Raw genomic sequence first — 25,224 nt, 5'->3', positions numbered from 1 at the left:
TACCAATTGCTAGGCACTGTTCTAGGCCTAGGATACAGCAGAAGTTAAAACAAAGCAATTCCTGTCCTCATGGATCTTATCTCCCGGCAGGAAGAGAAAGACAGTAAGCAAGTTGGTAAGATATTGTAGTATGTCATCTGGTGATATATCTTACAGAGACAAATTAAGCAAGCAAGTCACATTGAGTACTGATGGAAAGGATTGGTCCTTTCTTTAGTATTTATGGAGCACCTACTAAACATAGTATTTATGAGCATCTACTCTGTGCTGGACAGTGTGATAAATGCTGCAGAGCAGAGGTGAATTTATTCACTCATTTGTTAAATATTTATTAAACGTTATCTATGTGACAGTCACTGTGATAAGCCCTGGGGACACAGAATCTCTGGCCTAGTGGAATGTCCAGACTAATGTGAGCCAGCCATTTAACAATTAAATCTTCAGAAGTAACAGCTATGAATAGAATATAATATGTACATCTCCTTTTTTTTTTTATAAATTTATTTATTTATTTTATTTTTGGCTGCCTTGGGTCTTTGTTGCTGCGCGCAGGCTTTTCTCTAGTTGCGGCGAGCAGGGGCTCCTCTTCGTTGCGGTGCGCGGGCTTCTCATTGGGTGGCTTCTCTTGTTGCAGAGCACAGGCTCTAGGTGCGCGGGCTTCAGTAGTTGTGGCACTCGGGCTCAGTAGTTGTGGCTTGCGGGCTCTAGAGCGCAGGCTCAGTAGTTGTGGCGCATGGGCTCAGTTGCTCCGCTTCATGTGAGATCTTCCCAGAGCAGGGCTCGAACCTGTGTCCCCTGCATTGGCAGGCGGATTCCTAACCACTGAATCACCAGGGAAGCCCTGTACATCTCCTTTAATTGGGGGATTGGAGCAGGCATCTCTAAGGAAGTGATATTTGAACTCAGACCCAAATAAGAGTGAAAGATATAAACAGTTGTTATAAACTATTGTAATTAGAGAAGTATGGCATTGTCACGAGAGTTGGGCAACTAGATCAGTGTAAGAAAAGAGGGAGGCCAGAACCAGACTCATAAATATGTGAAAACTGATATATGACAGGGGTGGCATTGCAGGTTAGTGACCAGGTATGAGCAATTTAATAAATGTTACTAAGACAACGCATTATCCATATAGAAAAAATTAAACTGGATCCCTTCTTCACATCATACACAGAAATCAATTCCAGGTGGTTGAGAGACTTAAAAATAAAAGGGAAAACCTTTGTCTTGCCAGAGAAAATACAGAATATCTTGAACTTAGGTAAGAATAGACAAGTCACAAAGAGCACTAACCATAAAGGGAAAAGATTGAAGATTGATACATATGATTATATCACAATTTCAAACTTTTATTCATCCAAAGACAGAGGGAGAAGGAGAGAGAGAAGGAAGGAAGACGGGAAGGAAGAATAAGTTGCCTACTGGGAGAAAACATTTGTAACATTTGATATAATTGGCAAAGAGGTGGTCTCTAAAATATATAAAAGACTCCTAAAATTCAGTAAGAAAAGGACAACTCAATACAAAAATGGGCAGAAGTCATGAGGAGCCTTTTTTTTTTTTCAAAGAAAGAATCTCCATGAGAAAAAAAACCTATGGAAGATGTTCAACCTCCTTAGCAATTAGGTAATGAAATTAGTTCATAAGCCATCAATTGTGAAATTGATTAATAGATTAATCAATTAATTTCACAATTAATAGATTGCCAAAAATTAAGGTATCTGACAAAAATACCCTGGCATCTGGAGGTGTTGGTGGGGGAGGTCCATTATTTATGTGCCTGTAGTGGTGTGTGTTTGGGGGCTGGGGGTGAGAGTCCATTTCCTGGCTCCTCTGTCTTACTCAGGCCTGGGAAGCGGGGATTTACCTTTGCCACTGGCAGTGGGAGAATTGATGGGGGAGGGGGTTACCAAGGTTCTGAAATGTGCTGTAAAGAACCCCCATAGCCGTCTATGCCTGCAATTCTGCATCCTCTTTGGTCTTGTGTTGGGTACCTATCACCTCTCTCTCCCAACAGAGAATGAATGAATGAATGAATGCTTTGTCTTCTTTACCTCGATCACACACACCCCCCCCCCACCCCCAAACACCTGGCCCCGGGACCAGGCTCAGAGTAGGAGCTCATTATGGATGTCTACTGAATGTATTTCGGTGCTCTTTGAATTGGCGTGAATTCCCATTTCTTTGACCAGCATACACTTACTTGCTCCAGGCTTGCTACAGTTTAAACAAGCAGAGGAGAGGGAGTTCTCCGTCAGGGATGCTCAGAGTGTGAGCCGAGAGGACCAGGATGCAGAGGGAGCCGCGTAATAAACAAGGGACCTTAAAACTAGGAGCGAGGTAGCCCACAGCTCCCCGCGGGGCCTCGGTCCCGCCCTGGAAGGCCCTGGATTGGGGCCCTGGGGGCAGGGCGGGTGTCCCGAGAGAAAGAACCTTCTGACCCCCCGCCCTCGGGGTGGCCCTCGGGGTAGGGTCGGAGGAGGTGCCGCGCGTCCTGGGCGCGCGTTTCCCGGCCTAGCCCCCGTCCTCGGCGTCTTCCTGGCCTCCTAAACAGCGCCACTTCGACGACATGTTCGGCGTCTGGGTCCGGGTGAGTTCCCGGCGGCCGCTAGACGGCCCGGCGGAAAGAAGCCGGAGACGAGGGGGCGGGCAGGAGACGAGGGGGCGGGCAGGAGCCGGGCGGAGTCCGCCGGGGCCCGGGGACCTGGGCAGGCCGGGGGAGAGGGCCGGGAGCCGGTGTCTGCCCGGGGCGGGCCCGCGAGGGGCGGGGGGCGGGGTGGGCGCGGGGCCGGGCGGAGCCGGAGGAGGTCTGGTGCGGGCTGGGGGCTGGCGCCTGGCGTGAGAAGAGGGCCGGGCGGACCTTTCCCAGATCTGCTCCGGGCTGGCGGGCGTGGGGAGTTGAGCAGGCCCGCCTTGCAGGCGAGGTGGCGGGCTGGGGGGCGGATGCGGGAGCCCTGCGGAGCCGCTGGCCGGTGAGTGTCCAGGCCTCATTGCCCTGCTTCCCAAGGTGTTGGTGTGTCCCGAGGCGCCAAGGTAATGGAGTACTCAGAGGTGCTACCGAATTACGTCGTTTGGACCCTACCCGGGCCCTAGCCGGTGGCAGGAGAGCTCTTTTTCCATTTGGGTTTGAGCAGGCGAGTATAAGGCACAAGCTTTATTCAGGGGCCGAAGAATGGGGACGTGGGAACTAAGTTCACAGTTCAACTCCTCGCCCACCTGGCGGGAGGGATTTAATTTTAGAGAGTAAAAACAAAGCGAGGAGGAGTGAGGCGAACTATGTGGAGGCACATGCAGTAGCCTACCGGGAAGGGGCAGGGCTTTTTCTGAGGGACTGGGTGCCATCCCCTTTTTATCCTTTTTTGGTCTTTAATGTCTGGTCTTGGCCTCCGGTAGGTGTGTCATTTAGTATGTTAATGTAATGAAATCAGTGTATAATGAGACTCAGGGTCTGTTGGAGGTCAGATTGATTGCCATCTTGGTCCCAGCTGGTTCTATCTGGGTTTTTCTTTTTTTGTGTGTAGTTTCCTTTCTTATCTCTGCACCCTTTACCTTAAAGATTTATGTTCACTCCTGCTAAAGGTGGGGGGTTGATGGGTTTTGAGCAAGGAAGTCCTGCTAAAGGTGGGGGGGTTGATGGGTTTTGAGCAAATATCTCCAGCAGCTCTGGCAACAAAATCGCCCCTTTCCTTGTTACTGCTCCTCATTCTTGAAGGGGGAAGGTCTGACTTCTGAAGCTGCTTCCTGCTTAACCTGAGCATAGTTTTTCCCTGGATTAGAGGAGCAGAACTGTTCCCTGACTAGCCTAAAATAAGTCTGATTGTGGCCAGGCTGCAGGCCCAGTGGCAAGTACCCTTGTGTTAGTATCATGAGAAGTTTGATGGCTTCAAGCTGTTTACTAACAAAGTTGATAAGGCAGCTAAGGAGGCAAGGCCTGAAGATAAGCAGGAGGATAATAGCAATTAGTAGGCCAAGAAATGGAAGAAATCAAGTTCAGCTGGGGAGGCTCTGTTTGACCATATTCCAGATGGAGCTGGGCTCTGGACCTCGTGTGTTATATCTATATAACCGTTGAGCTTGTTCATATATCTTTTTTATGTTTACCTCAATCTGGCCAGAGTTACTGACATACATGCAGCAGGTTTTGTTAATAACTGTGCATATGCCTCCTTGCTCAGCCAGGAGATAGTCAAGAGCTAGCCTGTTATCGAGAACAACATGTACTAGTGAGTCCAGAGAAGTACGGAGTCCTTGTAAGGCATTCCCCGGATTTTTAGACAAGTACTCAAGGGCCCACATGAGATTTTTGTAAAGTAATTTCATGGTATGTGACACCCTCCCCCCAGTCTGAGAGCAATCCCTCCTCCTACCAGAATGAGTCCTATTGCCCTTTTATCTCAGGACTAGGTGACGTTATGAATGGTTATGCCTAGGTTCCGAGAACTTAGCTGGCCTAGCGTGCTTTGTCCCAAAAACTGGGCATTATCTGAACACTCATAGGCTAGAGCCCATCTCAGAGAAGGGAAGGAGGAGTTGGGGTTGTTCTGATGGGGCAGTTGGTTTATTCGCAGGCCACGAAGGAACAGATACGCAGGGGGAGCCCATGCCTTACGCACTTCTGAGTTAAACCACCTCTGTAAGTGGATAGCCCAAGAGGGATAGCCCAAGAGGGGGTGCCTTTGCAGTATGGGGAGAGAGGCCCACCTGCATAGAGGGGGTTACTGGGGGAGTCTTGGCTATTGGCTTTTCCCCTGGCCTTAGGAGGGCCATATACTAAATGCCAGACAACTGGCATTTTTCCTCCCCAATAAATACATCTCCCACCTGGTCCTTGTGTGTATCCATCAAATCAGTCCAGAGGGCACCAATGGGTGAGATTTCTGTAGGAGTCAATCCTGGGCCACTTAAATTGTGGGGTAATGGAAGAAGAATTGATTGGAGTCCAGAGCAGCCCCAGGGTGTTATTGTAAGTTCCTCCCTTTGGTAGGGGCGTTTGATAGGAGCAGCGGCAGCAAGATGGCTCTTCAGAGTGAGTGCTTTGTGTTCATTAGAAATGTTAATGGAAGGGGTGAGATCCAAGCAGGAAAGCAGAGTTAGGGATGGGATATGAACTTCAAGAGGGATAGGTTTAGCAGAACAGTTAGCCAAGGTGAGAGTGAGGTTGTCATTCTTAGGGGTAAAATGTAATACAGTAAGTCCCCTACATATGAATGAATTCAGTTCCGAGAGTGCGTTCGTAAGTACAATTTGTTCGTAAGTCCAACAAAGTTAGCCTAGGTATCCAACTAACACAATCGGCTATATAGTACTGTACTGTAAGAGGTTTATAATACTTTTCACACAACTAATACATAAAAAACAAACACAAAAAATAAAAACATTTTTAATCTTATAGTACCTTGAAAAGTACAGTAGTACAGTACAACAGCTGGCATACAGGGGCTGGCATCGAGTGAACAGGCAAGAAGAGTTACTGAATGGAAGAGGGAGAGGAGGTGGGAGATGGTAGAGCTGAAGGATAATCAGCAATAGGAGATGGAGGGCAAGCTGCAATTTCACTCACGCCCGACGTTGATGGCACAGGTTCTGGTTCCTTGCTGGAACCAGATGCACGTTCACATCTTTGAAAGTTTACAACTTGAAGGTTTGTATGTAGGGGACTTACTGTACCTTTAATCCATAGGTGTCACTTTGAGGGTGGGGGTGGGGATAGATTTTGTCCAAGGACTATAATTCTTGAGAGATTTACTATTGCATTGAATTCCCATTTTGCATGGACAGTTGTAAGAGATAGGACAGAGAGAGTTGAGAAGAATAAACAACAATAGCCATTCATCCTGCTTCCAATATTAGTATGCCTATATCCAGAATGGACAGAGGAGATGTTTGCCAGAGGGAGGGTTTTGGCAAAACAGCAGAAGCCAAGTAAGGCAATAGCAATGAAAAGGCCAGCTACTGAGCCTATCCATCACATTACTTATTTATTGGTAAGTTTGTCCTTTTGAAAAGTAACTTAAGGTCTTTGACACGTTCACAGGTGTATTGAGTGTGTGGCTCAGTAACTTCTTCCTCAGGCTGTCTTCACTCTGATATGGTTGGCCCATGGAGTAACGCCCTGTAATTTTAAGGCAGATAGAGTAGTCAAGATTACTAGATAAGGTCCTATCCTCTTGGGGTCTAACTGATCTTGTGGATTCCTAGCCATCTAGGTTTTCAAATAAACCCAACCCCGAGGGAACAAAGGATGTAAAATCATGTCAGAAGGGGATGGCAATTCCTGATTCCCGTCAGCGTGTAAACCTTGATTATTTTCCCTGTCTGTACGGCATATTTCAGTCAGTCCATATCCCTAAGGTTGGCCTTGTAGCTGGCTCCTTCAGGAATGGGCCTCCCATACATTATCTCATATGGACCTAATCTGAGCTTTCCTTTAGAGGCTGTTCGCATTCTTAGAAGTGCTCTGGGGAGAAGGGAGATCCAGGGTTGATGAGTCTCTTGACATAATTCGGCAAAATTTCTTTTGAGAGTTTGATTTCTTCTTTCTGCTTTCCCTGAGGATTGTGGTCTCCAAAGCAGAGTGCAAACTCTATTTAATTCCTAGGGCTCTTGAGACTCCTTTAGTAGTTTGAGAAATAAAGGTGGGCTCATTGTCACTTTGAGTGGATTTAGGGAGCCCAAACTGAGGGATCGGTTCCTTGAGCAGGGCCTTAGAGACCTCCAAGGTGGTCTGTGTTGGGGTGGGAAATGCCTCCATCCAGCCGGAGAAGGTGTCAGTCAGACCCAACAAATACCTAAAATTTCCTTGTGCCCAGGGCTTTACTGTAAATTCACTTTGCCAGTTCTGACCTGGATATGTGCATCTATACTAGGTGGGGGTCACTCCCTTGACCTGTGGGGGTGAGTGTTGGGGTTATTCTGGAGGTAGATAGGGCAAGCTTCAACCACCTGTTTCAGGAGTAGTCATGGATTTGATGAGCCATTGATATAGTGTCTCCTGCCCATAATGTGTGCTCTGGTAAGCTTCCCAGACGGCTTGGAGTACAATAGCTGACAGGAAGAGCAGCTGCCCATGATCATTAGCCATCCATCCTAGTTATTCTGGGCTTTTAAAATAGCGCCATCTCAAAGCCTTTTCTCTTTCTTCTGGAGTGGATATGGGAGTGTAGGAGTTAGGGTCTGGGGAGCTGATAGCAGTGCCATTTGAGGTCTGTCCCCACCCTCTGTTGCTTGTTTAGCTGCCATATCTGCCCTGTTATTTCCTTTTATTATTTCTGCTTCTCTCTTTTGATGGTCTTTACAGTGAATAACTGCTATAGGAGTATAGCCTTCAGCATCTGTATAATCCGCCCCGCCCCCTTTTTATTTGTTTATTTCCTGAGGTCAGGATTCCCTTCTCCTTTCAGGTGGCCCCATGGGTGTCATGGCCCCATGGGTGCATAGGATTGAATAGGCATATTTAGAGTCAGTGTTGATATTGACAACTTTCCCTTTTCCCAGTTCTAGTGCTGTGATTAGGGCAATTAATTCAGCCCTTTGAACAGAGCAGCCAGAGGGTAAGGCTTTAGCTTCTACCACTTCAGTGATGGAAACTACAGCATATCCTGCCTTTCATTTTCCATCTTTCATAAAGCTGCTCCCAGCAGTGAACCATTCCAATTCTGCATTCTGTCTAGGGGAGATCTTTAAGTCAGGCTTGCTGCATTAAACCTGTTCCCGAACTTCCTCACAATGATGAGTTAATTTTGGACCTGTCTGAGGTAGCAAGGAGGCAAGGTTAAGGACATTACAGAGCCTCAGAGTCACAGATGGGTTGTCTAGAAGCATGGCTTGGACTTGGAGGGTTTGATGGGTGTTGGCGAGTGGGGGGTGTGGAGTGCGGTGGCTTGAAGTGGGATCTTAGTTCCCCAACTGGGGATTGAACCTGGGTTGCAACAGTGAAAGCTCCAAATCCTAGCCACTAGACCACGAGGGCCATCAGGCCTGAAATGGGACCTCGGTCCTTGTCTTCTTTGAAAAAAGAATTTAGCAGAGATGTAATCAAGACAATATGGTACTGGCACAAAAACAGAAATATAGATCAATGGAACAAGATAGAAAGCCCAGAGATAAACCCACGCACCTATGGTCAACTAGTCTATGACAAAGGGGGCAAGGATATACAATGGAGAAAAAGACAGTCTCTTCAATAAGTGGTGCTGGGAAAACTGGACAGCTACATGTAAAAGAATGAAATTAGAACACTCCCTAACACCATACACAAAAATAAACTCAAAATGGATTAGAGACCAAAATGTAAGACCGGGCACTATAAAACTCTTAGAGGAAAACATAGGGAGAACACTCTTTGACATAAATCACAGCAAGATCTTTTTTGATCCACCTCCTAGAGAAATGGAAATAAAAACATATAAACAAATGGGACCTAATGAAACTTCAAAGCTTTTGCACAGCAAAGGAAACCATAAACAAGACGAAAAGACAACCCCCAGAATGGGAGAAAATATTTGCAAATGAATCATCGGACAAAGGATTAATCTCCAAAATATATAAACAGCTCATGCAGCTCAATATTAAAAAAAACAAACAACCCAATCCAAAAATGGGCAGAAGACCTAAATCGACATTTCTCCAAAGAAGACATACAGATGGCCAAGAAGCACATGAAAAGCTGCTCAACATCACTAATTATTAGAGAAATGCAAATCAAAACTACAATGAGGTATCACCTCACACCAGTCAGAATGGGCATCATCAGAAAATCTACAAACAACAAATGCTGGAGAGGGTGTGGAGAAAAGGGAACCCTCTTGCACTGTTGGTGGGAATGTAAATTGATACAGCCACTAGGGAGAACAGTATGGAGGTTCCTTAAAGAACTAAAAATAGAATTACCATATGACCCAGCAATCCCACTACTGGGCATATACCCAGAGGAAACCATAATTCAAAAAGACACATGCACCCCAATGTTCATTGCAGCACTATTTACAATAGCCAGGACATGGAAGCAACCTAAATGCCCATCAACAGATGAATGGATAAAGAAGTGGTGGTACATATATACAATGGAATATTACTCAGCCATAAAAAGGAACGAAATTGGGTCATTTGTGGAGACGTGGATGCATCTAGAGACTGTCATACAGAGTGAAGTAAGTCAGAAAGAGAAAAACAAATATCGTATATTAATGCATATATGTGGAACCTAGAAAATGGTACAGATGAATCTGTTTACAGAGCAGAAATTGAGACACAGAAGTAGAGAAGAAATGTATGGACACCAAGGGGGGAAAGCGGCGGGGGGTGGGGGTTGTGGTGTGATGAATTGGGAGATTGGGACTGACATGTATACATTGATGTGTATAAAATGGATGACTAATAAAAAATAAATAAACATTAAAAAATAATTTAAAAAAAGAATTTAGCAGAGAGACGGAAGGTAGTGAAGTGGGTAAAGCATTTATTAGAAGCAGAGTACATGTGAAAAGGACACACGGGTGGGTTCAGAGAGAGAGAGTCACGCTTTGGGGGTGTCTTAAATTGCTTATATAGCATCAGTTTTATGGGTCTTTGTTTTCCTCTGGCCAGTCATCTTGCTTCGTTCCCATATCTGATCTGACTCAGGCTCTCCCCCATGCGTGCTCACATCTTTTAGCCAAGATGGATTCCAGTGTGAGGGTTTCTGGGAGGTTGGCAGGACATATTATGGGTTAGCATCCCTTCCCTTCCCTGACCCCTGAGGATCATTTCTGCTCATGTGTAGTTTGGGAGGTCTTCTTGACCTCAAGAACGAGAAGTATGTAACCTCCTTATCTTTTTACCCAAGCAGGGCTTAGCACCTCTCTGCTCCTGCCATTGTCTTTATCTTGAAGTGTCTGTCCTCAGGAGACAAATTTCAGCTGCTCAGCCTGGGGCCCATCTATCCCCTGCCTCAGAAGTAGGGGATACCTGCCCCCGCTTTCCTTAATGAGGGCTCGGAGGCAATGGGAGGTCTAGATCAGGGGTCCCTAACCCCCAGGCCATGGACCGGAATCGGGCCACACAGCAGGAGGTGAGCGACAGGTGCACGAGCAAAGCTTCATCTGTATTTACAGCCGCTCCCCATCGCTCGCATTACTGCCTGAGCTCCACCTCCTGTCAGATCAGGGGCAGCATTAGATTCTCATAGGAGTGCAAACCCTACTGTGAACTGCGCATGCGAGGGATCTAGGTTGCACGCTCCTTACGAGAATCTAATGCCGGATGATCTGAGGTGGAGCTGAGGCAGTGATGCTAGTGCTGGGGAGCAGCTGCAAATACAGATTATCATTAGCGGAGAGGTTTGACTGCACAGAGACCATAATAATTATTTGCTTGCAGACTCATATCAAAACCCTATCAGTGGGGCTTCCCTGGTGGCGCAGTGGTTGAGAGTCTGCCTGCCAATGCAGGGGACACGGGTTCGAGCCCCGGTCTGGGAAGATCCCACATGCCATGGAGCAGCTGGGCCCTTGAGCCACAATTGCTGAGCCTGCGCGTCTGAAGCCTGTGCTCTGCAACAAGAGAGGCCGTGATAGTGAGAGGCCCACGCACCACGATGAAGAGTGGCCCCCGCTTGCCACAACTAGAGAAAGCCCTCGCACAGAAACGAAGACCCAACGCAGCCATAAATAAATAAACAAATACTTAAAAAAAAAAAAAAACCCTATCAGTGAGTGTCAAGTGACAATTAAGCTGCATCTGGTGGCAGGCTTTAAGTCAGAATGCGACACTTAATTTAGTCTGCACGTGGCCTGCCCATTATTTTATTTACCACTTCTGTCTGCGCCTCTTTCCCACACTGTCTCAGTCACAGTTTTGGTAAGCCCACAAGCTAACAGTAGCCATAATGAGTAAAGAACAAATGTTGCTGGAAAACTTCTTTGAAAAGGGGGAAAGACCCAATAATGAGATAGCACTCTAAGACTGCCAACAAAAAGACAGCTGCATTTAAAAGAAAATACCAAGAGTTCTACTTAAATTACGGGTTCATTGCAGCAGGTGATTCACATTCTCCAAGACCCCTTTGTATAATATGTGGCGACTGGCCATCCAACGAAGCCATGAAACCTCCAAAACTGCTTCACCACATGGAGACCAAGCACCCTGCATGGAAAGACAAGCATTTGGAGTTTTTCAAAAGAAAAAAATGTGAACACAAAGAACAGAAGCAATTATTGAAGGCCACCACTTCATCAAATGTGTCTGCACTGAGACCATCATTCTTAGTGGCTAACAGCATTTATACACCTAAGAAGCCCTTTACTATCGGTGAAGAGTTGATCCTGCCTGCTGCTAAGGACATTTGTTGTGAACTTTTAGTAGAGGCTGCAGTTCAAATGGTGGCACGTGTTCCTCTTTCACTAGCACCATAACTAGATGAATTGATGAAATAGCAGAGGATATTGAGGCACAATTGTTAGAGAGGATTAATGAGTCACCATGTATGTAATCCAGGTTGACAAATCTACCGATGTTGACAGCAAGGCAACAATGCTTGTTTTTGTGCGATATATTTTTCAGGAGGATGTGCATGAGGATATGTTGTGTGCACTTTTGTTGCCAACCAATACCACAGCTGCAGAACTATTCAAGTCTTTGAATGAGTACAAATCAGGAAAACTGAATTGGTCATTTTGTGTCGGTATATGCACGGATGGAGCAGCTGCCATGACCGGACAGCTTTCTGGTCTCACTACTCGGGTCAAAGAGGTCACTTCTGAATGTGAGTCTACACACTGTGTCATCCATAGAGAAATGCTGGCTAGCCGAAAAATGTCACCTGAACTTAACAACGTTTTGCAGGATGTGATTAAAATTATCACCCACATTAAAGTACATACCCTTAACTCAACGTCTGATTGCACAGCTCTGTGAGGAGATGGACGCAGAGCACACACGTCTTCTCTTATACACAGAAGTGATACGGCTTTCTAAAGGTAGATCACTGGCCAGAGTTTTTGAGTTAAGAGAGCCACTCCAGAGATTTCTTTTAGAAAAACAGTCACCACCGGCAGCACATTTCAGTGCCACAGAATGGGTCGCAAAACTTGCTTACTTGTGTGACATATTCAACCTGCTCAGTGAACTCAATCTGTCATTTCAGGGGAGAATGACAACTGTGTTCAAGTTGACAGATAAAGTGGCTGCATTCAAAGTCAAACTGGAATTATGGGGGTGACGAGTGAACATTGGGATTTTTGACATGTTTCAAACATTAACAGATATTTTGAAAGAGACTAAGCCAGGGCCTTCTTTCTCCCAGCTGGTGCATGATCACCTATCTCAGCTTTCAAAAGAGTTTGAGCATTACTTCCCAACCACAAAAGACCCCTGAACTGGGAAGGAATGGATCCGCAACCCATCTGTAAATAAGCCAGGTGAATCGACTTTGTCCGAGCTAGAAGAGAATCAACTGCTTGAGATCGCAAATGACGGTGCCCTTAAAAGTATGTTTGAGACAACTTCAAATCTCCATACGTTTTGGATGAAAGTCAAGGCGGAATATTCTGAGATTGCCACAAAAGCACTGAAAAGCCTGCCTGCATTTCCAACATCCTGTCTTTGTGAAGCAGGGTTTTCTGCAGTGACAGCAACCAAAACGAGATTACCGAGTAGACTGGACATAAGCAACACGCTGCGGATGGCACTGTCTCCCATCACCCCAGATGGGACCATGTAGTTGCAGGAAAACAGGCTCAGGGCTCCCACTGATTCTGCGTTACGGTGAGTTGTATAATTATTTCATTATATATTACAATGTAATAATAATAGAAATGAAGTGCACAATAAATGTAATGCACTTGAAACATCCTGAAACCATCCCCCCCCCCCACCCCACGGTCTGTGGAAAAATTGTCTTCCATGAAACCCGTCCCTGGTGCCAAAAAAGTTGGGGACCGCTGGTCTAGATAGTCAGGGGCTGTCCAAAAGTTAAGTTGTTAGCTTCTTTGAGAAGCTGAGAAGTAGTAGCTACAGCCTGTAAGCATAGGTGCCATCCTTTAGGGGTTTGGTCCAATTGTTTAGAAAAATAGATTACAACCTGAGTCAGAGGTCCCAGTTTTTGTGTGAACACCCCCAGGGCAGTTTCTCCTCTCTCGTATATATAGATGGAGGGGACAGCTCAGGTTGGGTAAGGCTAATGCGGGGGCTCTTATGAGGTGGTTTTTCAGTTCCAGGAATGCCCGGTCACAATTGGGGGTCCACTCAAAAGGTTCAGGGTCCTTCCCTTTAATTGTTCATACAAAGGCTTAGCACCTAAGCCAAAGTTGGCGATCTATATACAGCAGAACCCGACCATCCCTAGGAACCCCCAGAGCTGTTTTCTCATACTAGAGGGTGCCATCTGGCAAGCCAATTCCTTCTTCTCCTTAGATAGTGAGTGCCCTATGTGTTGCCGAAATTTCAGCTTTCCTGTGCACCAATGCCGAACAGAAATACAGAGGCAGAGATTTTGGAGGAAGAGAGAGATGGCTTTATTTTTCTGCCAGGAAGAAGGGAAGACACAGTAGGCTAGCACCTCAAGAACTGTGCCCCCCGTGTCTTGGGGAATTGCAGGGGGTCTTATAGGTGGAACTTGCAGTCCAGGATAAGTGATAAGGAACAAAGTGGTGAAGGTCTTGCATTCTTCTTCTTCTTGCAATATTTTAAAACAGTCACTGCTGCTATCAGGCAGCCTGGTAATTGGGTCCATTCATCTCTGGGTTATCGGCCTGCGACCTTCTTTCTGAAATGTAAACAGCTACAAGGGGTGATTTGCTACCAGAGGATGCAGAGAGTAAATGCCAGGTGCAGGGTACAATTCATATGGAATCAGAGAGTAATTAGCTTTGTTTAGCTTTGTGAAGGACAAGTCTAGCTACAAGTGTTTGTTTGTAGTAACAGCTAAAGGATAACCAAGATTGCTTAACTCTTTCAGGCCTGTTTATGCTGTTTCCCCAGCCTGTTCATTGTTGCTTATTTTCCTTGTTTATCAGAAAAATCTCATTTCTATTTTTGCTGCAACATGTGCCCCTTTTCTATTATAAATCCCAAGTATTCTACCCACTGGAGGGAGATCTGGGCTTTTTGCTTTGAAACTTTATATCCTCTCTCAGCCAGATGATATAAGGTGCTAACTGTGTTATGGTCAGAAAGCTCTTTGGTGGAGCTGGCGATTAGAATGTCGTCCACATATTTAAGTATAGTTCGCTGTTCTAACTCAAGATCACTAAGATCTTTAGCAGAAACCTTTATGAAAAGGGTGGGGCAGTTTTTAAATCCCTGGGGCAGAACCTTCCAGCACAATGATTGTTTTCTAGAGCTGTAGGGATCCTGCCATTCAAATACAAAAATCTATTGAGATTCTGGGGCTAAGGACACACAAAAGAAGGCATCTTTTAAGTCTAACACTGAATTCCAGATCCTCTCAGGGTTTGGGGTAGAGAGTAATGTGTACGGGTTGGGCACCAGGAGTGAATTTCCTCCGTAGCTTCATTTACTGCTTGGAGGTCCTGAACTAGCCGATATTTCCCATTTGGTTTTTTTTACCGGAAGAATAGGAGTGTTGCAAGGGGACTGACAGGATCTAAGAAGCCCTTGTTTGAGTAGCTTTCTATTACAGGCTTAATGCCCACTAGGGCTTCTTTGGTTTAAGGGGTATTGCTTTTTACTTGGGTGATTGTAGTTGGGTCACAGCTTGACTATGACTGGTGGTGCCCTCCTGGCTCTGCCAACAGTATGGGCTCTGTCGTGGGCCCATACTGAGGGGTTAATCCCCTCAAGGTTAATTGGGCCATTATTATTGGCAGAGGGCAGTAGCACTAGGGCTACAGAATGGAAGGTGGTCTTGGGTATTTCAATGATAAGGTTTTTGTCTCTGAGATAAGTTGTAGCTCCCAATTTATATAGTAAGTCTCTTTCTATTAGAGGAATTGGGCATTCCGGGCTATATAAGAAAGAGTGAGATAACATTTTTCCTTCCAAAGCGCACTCAAGGGGCTCTATAAAATTGCACTCCTGTGGCTTCCCTTCCACTCCCATGATCTTACATTTATCTTTGGTCATTTTGCCTTGTCAAGTGTTCAAGACCAAGAAGGTTGCCCCTGTGTCAACTAAAAAGTCAACCTTTTTACCCGCTATGGTCAGGGTCAGCTGAGGCTCCTCAGGGGTAATTTCCAGGGTGCTCTAAGGAGCACCTAGGCCCCTTCAGTTCTCTTCTTTTTTTATGTGTGCAACCAGTGAGGTTGGGCCAGGACACAGTGGTCCACCTAGTTTCCTTCCGAGACATTTGGGGCATTCTCCCTTCCAGTGACCCTCCTCCATGCAGTTTGCACACTGATTGGTTTTAAGCCCTTCTCTCCACGGTGGGCATGGTCTTCGAAACGCAGGGCGACTCATCAATGTCACAGGGTCCCTTGGGGGGCAGTCATTCCTGGGAGGTTTATCTTCCTTTGCATTTGCCTCCAGATCCCGGTTGTTGAACACCCGAAGTGCTGATTCCACCAGCCGGGAAGTGGGCATGGTGGGCCCTCTCCCCAACTTTTGTAATTTTCTCACAATGTCTGGGGCGCTCTGGGACTTAAGAATGGCCTGCCCTTCCAATGGCTTCAGATTATATTTGCATACACTTGGAGACACTCCCTTAGGCACTCAAAGAAGGCTGAGGGATTTTCCTCCGGTCCCTGGATGACTCCCAGTACCCTAGTTCAATTTATGGGTTTCTTCCCCGCTGACTAAGCCCTTAAGAATCAAATCCCTGAAATGTGTGAGGTTCTGCCAACTGTTTTCCTCTTGATGATCCCACCCAGGGTCCGTGTTGGGAATGACTGGGGCTCCAAGCTGTGCCCTGCATAATTTTGATTGGTCTTATCCACTTTCTCCCTTGCATTAGTTATAATCAGTGCCTTTTCTTCCCCAGAGAATAAGATATTTTAGGAGGGTTTGGACATCCACCCAAGTGGGGAAATGAGAGTGGAATATTTCCCAGACTAAATTAAGGACTCCCTCGGGGGTCTTCCTATAAACCCTGGGATTGATCCTTCTAGCTGTATAGATCTGAGAAAGAGAGGGGTACATACATGGTGGTCAGCCCCCACCTCTCCATTGGGGACCTCCCAAAGGGGGAATAGCTTATTGATTCAGAGTTCTGGTACTGAACTCTGTGGGCGTGCATTGGACTAGTTCCCGAGGGAGGAAAACCGAGAGAGAATGAGATTTGAACAAGCCTTGCATTTTTTATGGAGGCCCTTGTTTTGGCTAAGTGCCATAAAACATTGTACATGGGGATCTCATCTCATTTTTTTAAATACTGGCAATAGAGATCCAATTGAAAAATAGTATTATAATTTAGTGAGCCATTAGTTGGCCAACTTTCTCCATCTGCCAGTTTATATTGGGGCTACATGGTGTTGCAAAAGAAAATAAGCTGTCTCTTTGGTAGTAGCCAGTACTCGAAGAATTTCCAGTTGTGGAGAATGCACCCTAGCAGCAATTTCACCAGGACAGAGGCTTGGTTACCCATAGTAGGGAGTCCTTATTTCTGGTCTGTTTCCAGCTTCCCAGTGGCCTCTTCTTAGGGTTGGTAGCAACACCGATCCCACAGGATCTGGCCCACGCCAAGTTGTCTAGGCACTGTAACTGAAATCTGAACCAGCCTTCACAGGGGCTGGAAGGGGAGATGCTGTCTCAGAGGGCCCTAGTTATAAAATCCCCTCTAAGTTAGCAAGTAGACGTTTCCAGGCCTACTGTGGGACTGTAGGAGATACCCAATGTACGTGAGTGCTTTCAGCAAGCAGTCCTCGGAGATAGGGTAAAGGAGGAATGGGAAATAAGTGTTCTCTAATCAGATAAATTGCTCGGAGAGCCTCTCTGGCAGTCAAGGAGACTTGTTCAAAAAGGGCTTGACCCTGCTTGGTTACAGGCAATCTAGCAGGGAGGCCGAATGCCCATTTGGAATGTGTCCAGTTCTCTATACTCTCAGCTACAAGGACCCAAGGACTTTGGATGATTTGGGTGTCCTCTTCTTCCTTCTCTGGCCAGACGGTGATTTTCCGGAAATCTGGCAAAAATAAGATTTTTAAAGGGTTTATGTCTCAGAGGAAGGATTCCTAGGGATCTGTGATTGAGGGTAATGGGGAGAGACCTACCCAACAGAGCCATATACCCTGCCCCGGGATGGCAAGTTAGGGCAAGACGAACCAATACAGAAGATGTGCTCTTGGATTTTTGACTATATCCTAGAGTCAGGAGTGCTGCAGGGGTCAGGGCTGCGAGTGTTTTACAGTGTGCCAACTTACATGGACATTTGCTTCCAGCCGGCAGGATACCTAGTGCTCATCTACCCTGGTCCGTGACCGACTTATCCTTTCACAGGAGTCTTCCAGTGGAGAGCGCCCTAGTGGCCTTTAAGTGCTCGACCTATGCCCACAGTTGTGGCAAGTATTTCCAAGAACATCAGGGCAAACAAGACCACATAGAACAGAGATTGAAGTTTCACCCTTATCAAGAACAGAGACTAGGACTTACGTCACACACACAAAACAAAGATGTTCTTACCATGTGGTGGCCTGGAGGGCTTCCCATCCAGTCCATTCAGGCAACCAATTGTGCAATCTCGCCTCCCTTGTTATCAGAGCATTGGCTCAATTCAGACAACCAACCGTCCAGTACAGTCTTCTCGGCAGAGGTCTGGCTCCAACCAGGTGGCCAGGATCCTTTCCCTTAATTAGCCAACCCCTACAACCACCATTGGCCTTATTGACCGAAGTGGGGTCAGCGCCCCCTGTGTTGGGCATCGCCTGGACACTACACCAATCTGTAGCAAGTATCCTTGGAGACGTGCCGGGGTTGGGGGGGGGTCTTAACCTGGGGAGCACCCCACTTGATTCTTGGCTGCTTTTTGATCTCAGGCTTAGTTTATTAGCCTTCACTGGCCCAGGGATTCAGAATTGGGGCAAACTGCCCAGTTATTTAACTTGCCTTGTTGGCGAGTAAGCCCTGAGTTACCAGACGGAATGGGCCCCCCATTGGACGCCAAAATTTGTTACCGAATTAAGTCGATGGACCCTGCTCCAGCCCTAGCCCAGTAGAGGCTCTCTGCCTTGGTAAGGGAGGGTTTTTTTTCTGTTTGGGTTCAAGTAGGCGAATAACAAAACCCAAGCTGAGATTGACCCAGCACAGTCTTTATTCAGTGGCCAAAGGATGGAGAAGTGGGAACTAAGTTCACAGATCAAATTCTCACCCAGCTGGTGAGAGGGGTTTCACTTTAAAGAGTAAAGACAAAGGGAGGACGAGTGAGGCGAACTATGTGGAGGCACATGCAATAGTCTACGGGGAAGGGGCAGGGCTTTTTCTGAGGGACTGGGGTGCCACCCCCTTTTTATCCTTTTTTGGTCCTTAATGTCAGGTCCTGGCCACCAATAGGTGTGTCATTTAATATGCTAATGTAGTAAGATGAGACTCAGGGTCTGTTGGAGGTCAGATTCATTGCCCTATTGGTCCCAGCTGGTTCCATCTGTTTTTTTTTTTTTTTTTCTTTTGTGTGTGTGTATAGCTTCCTTTTCTTATCCCTGAACCCTTCAAGTTAAAAATTTATGTTCACTCCTGCTAACGGTGGGCGTTGGTGGGTTTTGAGCAAAGACCTGGAGCAGCTCTGGCAACAGAGGTACTCACCCCACCCCTACCCCTGCCCTAGCCAGACCTGGAAGAGGGGAGTGGAGGAGGCAAGCCCCATCCCTCTTAGCTCAGCAGCTAATCCCCACTCCCTAGCTCTGTCCCTGGGGGTTGGGGCTTTCATTCCAAATTGTGTACTAGAAGCAGCATCCTCACCCCTTCCACCTCAAGGAGGGGACTGCCAGGGCTTGCACCCTTGGCTGTAGCCGGGATAGAGGCAGATGGGCAGGAAAGGCCTGGTGACATTAGCACTCCTGAGCCATCGGACTGGGAGTTTAAAGCATCCCGCCTTGTCTGATCTGTAGCTGGCCCCTCCCAGCCTCCAGGTCCACCGTAGGCTGAGCCTGCCTTCTAGTTTAGTACCTTTACCTCTGCCTAGTTTCTTTCAGGCACAGTCCGGCTTCATACATGCCTCTGGTGTGGAGCAGGTGCCGCTGTGCCTGAGAGCTGTCTTGCCCAGGGCAGGCAGGACCTGGGGTGCCCTGCTCACATTGTGTTTGGTAGGACACGTCCCTATTCCTCGCCATCACTGTTGTTGGGATCACTGTGCTCCTGTTGGCCCTGAAGAACAAGAACGTAAAGAAGAGACGTCCTATCACCTTAGAGCACCCTGAAGCCAAGTTCCTGCTGCCCTTGATTGAGAAAGAGGTGATGGGTCAGCCCTCCCCCTCTGCTGTCAGGGGCAGGATGGGGGGGTGATGGGAGAGGAAGACAAAGCGGTGGGGAATGTGTCGGCTGGGGAGGCCAGGGCAGTGGGATGGGCATCCCATGGCCTCTAGTTTGCTCCCCACTGCCACTGTCTGTGTATGTGTGCTGGGAGCTCCTTTCCCAGGCATCTGAGCTGCCCAGCAAAGCTTCCAGAAAGCTGACAGAGCCTGCCTCTGTTTTCTGTTTTATTAGCAAATCAGCTACAACACTCGGAGGTTCCGCTTTGGACTGCCCTCGCCGGACCATGCCTTCGGGCTTCCTGTAGGTGAGTGGAGTTTGGTGTCATCAGCAGGACCTGGGCCTTGCGGGCACTCTGCTCCTATCAGAAACTCGGCTGAGGTGTAGAGGTTGCCCTGCTACCTTTCCTGAGCCACATAAGCTCAAAAAGGTAGGGAGATAGGCTTAGGGACAGTCCATTCCCTTTCTCATCGTTCCATTGGGGCTGACACAAAAGCGATATCTTAATGAGCATTGAAAAGAACTGAGTCTAGAGTCAGAAGGTCTAAGATCCCATTGCCAGCTCCTTGCTGGGCAATCTTAAGCAAATCCCTCAACCTCTCTGAGACTGTCTATGAAATGGGGTTTCCCAGTCCTGTCTGCTACTTGCATTGTTGTGAGAATTAAGTGACTGATGGATGTGAAAATTCAGAAACTGTAAAGTGCTGTGCACTTAGGATGGATGGGAGGAATTGATGTTCCCCTACTGTCAAGAGAAAGGCCCAGAAGGTTTGGAGAGGCAGGAGGGGGTTGGTGCCCTTCCCCTCCAGTACGTGGAATCTCAGCAGGGGCCTCAGACTCATGCACGAAAGGAGGGAGCCGTTGTGGATATGAGCCCTAGCAGTCCTAGAGTTCCGAGTCGTCCCATTTCTAACCTGTACCACCAGCAGATGGCTGAGTCAGTCTTCGCGCTCTGCTAGGCCCACAGCCTGAAACTCTGTGCTGCTTGCCTTCCTGGTGGAGGTCCTCATCCACAGCCTACTTGGCCTGGGTGCGTGGGACAGAAGCTTGACGTCGCCTCTTCAGGTGATGAAATTACCCACTAGGCAGCCAGCCTGGCCCCTGAGCCTCCTTGCTGCTTCCTCTCTCCCTCTTCATCCGTGAGAGCTGGGTGTCAGCCTGCCTTCCAGCCCTCTGCCTGCCTTGTGAGACCAGCCCTATTGGCAAGAAGGCTAAAGAATAAAACCTCTGAGAAACAGAATTTCTTAGAAACTGTCATGACCCACTCTCTCCTCAGCCCTGGTGTGGGCAGTGCACAGTTAGTGCACAAGGTAATTTAGAGGCTTCTGGGAGAGTCTGCTGTGAAGGCTCGGAGGTTGCTCATGCTTGCCAGCTCTGCTGAAATGAAGCTGGTTAGAGATGCGGTCTGCGGGACCAGCCGGGCAGCCCCGTTTTCTCTGAGGTTGCTGCCAGACCAGGCCCAGGTTGGCTGCATCTGAAAGAGTCTTTCTAAGGTTTCCAGTATCAGATGAGTTCTCAGCAGGAAGCTGCCACAGGTGTTTATTCCTGGGTATCCCTGGTTCCCAGCCAGGGCATAGCCAGAGTCATTGAGCCTGTCCTTTCTTTTTTTTAATTTTATGGAAGTACAGTTGATTTACAATGTTGTGTTAATTTATGCTGTACAGCAAAGTGACACAGTTATACGTATATATGTTCTTTTTCATATTCTTTCCCATTATGGTTTATCACAGGATATTCAGTATAGTTCCCTGTGCTATACAGTAGGACCTTGTTGTTTATCCATCCTAAGCCTGTGCTTTCTTAACCCAGAGCGTTTGCACCTCAGGCTTCAGGGCCCCTCAGAGACTGGTTTTTGCCCCTGCAGTGCCCCCTCCTCCTTTTCCTCCTTCCCTTCCTCCTACCCTTCTCCTCCTCCTTCTCCCTGGGTCTCTGCTTCTGTCTGCATATGCTCTCTCTCTGTCCTGTGCACACACAGCTTCTACCCCTTCAGATACTCTGGCTCAGAACTTCCTCTTGCCTTTGTCTCTTGGCATCTCTTGATTGCAGCTTCTGCCCTCACCACTAATTGCCTTAGTCACTGAAGTCTCCCATGTTGGATCCAACAGAAATCTGAGCGGCCTAGCCCCTCATGTGACGCTGGATCATGTAGTCATGGCCACCCTGGTCTGTTCATGTCTACCCTGGGGGTGCAGAATTAACATGGTTCAGAGCTTCACTGCCGCCCTTCAGCAGAGCCATGGGCCAGGGAGACACAGTGCTCCTGCTGGAACTCATGGTCCATGGATGTCTCAATCCTGGAGCCCTGCACACCTGTGAGCCCAGGCCTGCTCCATGCCGGGCAACAGGATACAGATGAGGGAGCTGTCATTCATTCATAGACCCCAGTGACACATACAGTTTAGGAAGAAATGACTTTATGAAGGCAACATATTTTGCTTTTAAAAGGAAACACATTTCTGTAATTTTTAACACTCAGCCTCCAACTTTAATTAGCTCTTCCTGCTCCACAGAGTACTTTGACACAGTGAGCATGCACCGACAGTAGGTTTCCTGTGTGTGAAGCTCACAGCTACACTGTGCTGGAGTCAGGGCAGGTATATGGGGTGAAGTGACCTGTCCAGGGTGGCACATGGAGTGATAAGGGCAGGCCTAGGATCTAGGCATCCTGGACTTGGGCTCCTTCCCTGCTTGGCCCTCCTCTCATGCACCCTGTCGCACTATGCACTCCCTCCGCCACCAAAGCTCAGTCCTTTAGAGAAATCCTTGGTCCTGTTTAGGCTGGCCCTGCTCAGTCTTAACATTTGGTGCCTTTTCTGTAGGTAACTATGTTAATCTCTTGGCCAGAATTGATGGTGTTTTGGTGATCAGGGCTTACACGCCTGTGTCCAGTGATGAGGATCTAGGCTTTGTGGACTTAATTATGAAGGTAAATGATGCCCGCCATGTCCAGCTGCCTCACCGTCACAAGCTTGTTCAGGGTGGTGGGTGGAGAAGGGGCACGTGCCCTGGACAGCGCTTCCCAGCGGTGTCATTTAACAGTGAAGCTGTTGACCTAGTGAAGTCTTCAGGTGTTGCTTAGAGCAACCGTGAGTGCAGAGGATTTGCTCCTCATGGTTTCTGGTAGCAAATGTATTCTTGAGTTGTGTGTGGCTGTGGCCTCGGGGCTGAAGGTGTGAAAACCGTGCTGCCTTATTTTTCAGATCTACTTCAAAAATGTACACCCTAATCATCCAGAAGGGGGGAAGATGACTCAGTACTTGGAGAACATGAAAACTGGGGACACCATCCTTTTTCAAGGGCCATCCGGGCGCCTGTTCTATCATGGGTCAGGTACTGGGGGGTTCACACTGGGCCTCCAGCTAGGAGGAAGAAGATGCCTATGGTTGTTCCATTGTTCTAGAAAGCTCCTCAGATTTGAGTCACATGGACTTGTCCTTGAAGTCTTCATACATTCATTCACACACCCACTTTATGAGATTATAAGCTTCATGAAGGTAAGGGAGTGATTTGGTGTTTCCTCATCACTGTATCTCCAGCCCTTAGTGGAAATTTCAGAAAATACAGAAGCATATAAATAATTTACTTCTTTTTTTGTTTGCTCTATACATGCTATATATTCACAATTATATATATATTGTTTTTCATTTTTAGTTTTTTTTACTCAACATTACTACACAGGCATTTTCTTCTCATTAAAACTCTTGATAAATATTTTCATCAGTCTATATCAAGTCGCACCATCATTACTAAATCTTCTCCTCCATTCAGGTTGTTTTGTTTTCACAGTTATAAATGATACAGTGATGAATAATTGTGCCTAGGCTTAGATTGTTTTGTTAAACAGAATCCCAGAAGTGGAATTGTTGGGACAAGGATCGTGACGAGTTTTAAGGTCCAGGTCTTGTGTGCAGCATCTCTGAGCCTGCAGCAGATCTTTTGGCTTTGTGCACTTTCCCCAGCGGAGGCTACAGCCTCTATCTTCCTCTGCTGTAGCTCTCCAGTGCCGTAGATTATATATATCGTGTCATATATCATTCCCTGCAGGAGATCCTGGGCCAGTCCGGTTTGCCTTGCCTGGCGCTCAGAGTGGATGCAGGAGCTGGGCTGGGACCCCCAGTGTTCAGACACAGCCTTCCAGCTGGAGGGCAGTCACCCAACGCCTCCCTCCACAAGAGGGCGTTTGTTGTGTCGGAGCCTCAGCAGAACTCTGGCCCAGAGGCTGCAGGGAGCCCTCAAGCTAGAGTGGGGTGGCTGGGGCAGGACCGTGCTGACCTGTGTGCTGAGTCTGGGGAACAAGCAGGACGCCCTGGAGGGGTGAGGCTCACGTTGCTTCTTTTCTAGACAGAGGAGGAGATCTTGGTGAGCAAGGAGCTTGAAGAAGTTGCCAGAACTCACCCAAAGCAGTTCAACCTGTGGTACACCCTGGACAGGCCTCCTGTTGGTACGGTCCCCGTTGTCCCCACCGTGGGTCAGCTCCAACCCTTGACCCAGTTAGTGGCCAGTCCCTGGGTTGGTTGGTTGGTGGGTTGGTTCTGGGCTGGGTGGCTGAGGCCTTGGACTATGTCTCTACTTGGGAAATGCAGGAATTTGAGGGAGAGAGGATTTGGGATGACCTGCTTGTAAGGGCAGTAGAGGGTCGGTGTCCGATATCTCAGCAGCACTCCACGCACTACTCTGAACGTCAGGGGGCACCCTGAGGCCCCGGACCACCCTGAACACCCACTCCACACGGCATCCCACACGGCATCCCACGGAGCCATCACTCACACTGCCTCCCGTACGGCCACTGACCCTTCCACCCCGCACCGCGCACCTCACCTAGGACAGTAGTCCTCATAAGCTGAGCCCCAGCCGGCCCCGGCCACCAGGCCGCCACCGCGCACGCCGCACCCCACAGGGCCCTCACGCCGCAGGCTGCCTCTCCCACCCAGCGCTGAGCTGTGCCTGCCTCGTCATACAGCTCACTGCCCAGCAGAGGGCGCCACCCAAACGAGCCAGTCCCCAAACAACCACAGTGCCCTCTGCCCGGCACAGCTCCTGCTCCCTGCCTCGATTCACGCTGCACCCGGGTGCATCTGTCTCACGGTGGCGTTCACCCGCGCCAGTGCTTACAGCAGGCAGACACCAGCCAGGGACTCAGAGCCCCAGCAGTGAGCCTGGGGTCTGGGATAAATACTGAAAAGGGCTCCCTGGGCCCCCAATGTCCTCTACTCCCAGCTTTCTGTGGAGAGCAGTAGTGCAGACGTCTAAGCCTTGGCGAGTAGCCTTGTGTCCCTCTCCCTGGCGTGAGGGAGGGCGGGCAGGCGGGCAGGGGGCCTGGGGTCAGGGACGCAACCTGGCCCCCGTAACAGCTTTTTTCTGCTTAATCTCAGGCTGGAAGTACAGCTCAGGCTTCATTACTGAGGACACGATCAAGGAGCATCTCCCTCCTCCTGGGAGGTTCTCGTTCATCCCGGCGTGTGGCCCACCACCCCTGATCCAGAGAGCCACGCACCCTAACTTGGAGAAACTGGGTTACAACAAGGACATGATTTTCACCTACTAATGCCTCCCTTGCTCTTAGCAAATTTGCCTGGTCCCGTTCATGTTTCACAGTGAGCTCAGCTTCACCGTGTTATACTGGGAAGTGTTCAAAGTCCCTCGTAATGCATCCTTGCGTACGCTGGCGCTCCTTCCTCTCTTTTGGTGTGGGGCTAAGAAAAAGGCTCAGGAGACTGAAGATAAAGTAGCTTCTGAGGCCTCATTGCTTGAAGAGGCTTGAAGTAATTCCATTCAGTATCTTTTTCCATAGTTTAGTGAAATAAAATTCAGTGCAAAGCAGATAGCCATTGAGTGTGGCTCTGTGGGGGACCTGCTAGACAGGTAGAAGGCCTTGGCCTGCCCCATGTGTGA

General features: G+C 48.0%; 2 protein-coding genes across 3 annotated transcripts in view; one reads left to right on the top strand and one right to left on the bottom strand.

The window, feature by feature from the left end:
- Positions 1-2,457: 2,457 nt before the first annotated feature.
- LOC132370641 (NADH-cytochrome b5 reductase 2) lies at positions 2,458-24,792 on the top strand. Of its 2 annotated transcripts, XM_059931041.1 has the most exons (7): positions 2,458-2,590; positions 19,171-19,314; positions 19,567-19,639; positions 22,152-22,258; positions 22,533-22,662; positions 23,674-23,773; positions 24,705-24,792. In XM_059931041.1, exons 1-6 carry the CDS (start codon positions 2,570-2,572, stop codon positions 23,706-23,708), a joined length of 510 nt encoding a protein of 169 aa, XP_059787024.1. In that variant the 5' UTR covers positions 2,458-2,569; the 3' UTR covers positions 23,709-23,773; positions 24,705-24,792. The 2 variants fall into 2 exon arrangements, with proteins under 2 accessions (XP_059787024.1, XP_059787023.1); XM_059931040.1 differs by lacking the exons at positions 23,674-23,773; positions 24,705-24,792 and having other exon boundaries at positions 22,533-22,938.
- Positions 16,755-25,224, bottom strand: part of PPFIBP2 (PPFIA binding protein 2) — a 168,469-nt gene continuing 159,999 nt past the window's right edge. The window contains exon 28 of the mRNA XM_059931025.1: positions 16,755-17,053. Coding sequence (XP_059787008.1) covers positions 16,976-17,053 — 78 coding nt within the window. The 3' untranslated portion in view covers positions 16,755-16,975. The remainder of the gene's footprint in view (positions 17,054-25,224) is intronic.

This window comes from Balaenoptera ricei, chromosome 8 (genome assembly GCF_028023285.1).
Source record: "Balaenoptera ricei isolate mBalRic1 chromosome 8, mBalRic1.hap2, whole genome shotgun sequence".
Classification (NCBI taxonomy): domain Eukaryota; kingdom Metazoa; phylum Chordata; class Mammalia; order Artiodactyla; family Balaenopteridae; genus Balaenoptera; species Balaenoptera ricei.
Note: the sequence above shows the minus strand (reverse complement) of the source record. Positions and strands in the feature narration are given on the sequence as shown.

Coding starts and splice junctions, on each gene's coding strand:
- LOC132370641 (XM_059931040.1), top strand. CDS start 2,570: ATGTTCGGCGTCTGGGTCCGG. Junction 2,591..19,170: donor TGTTCGGCGTCTGGGTCCGG/GTGAGTTCCCGG, acceptor TGTGTTTGGTAG/GACACGTCCCTATTCCTCGC. Junction 22,259..22,532: donor TTGTGGACTTAATTATGAAG/GTAAATGATGCC, acceptor CTTATTTTTCAG/ATCTACTTCAAAAATGTACA.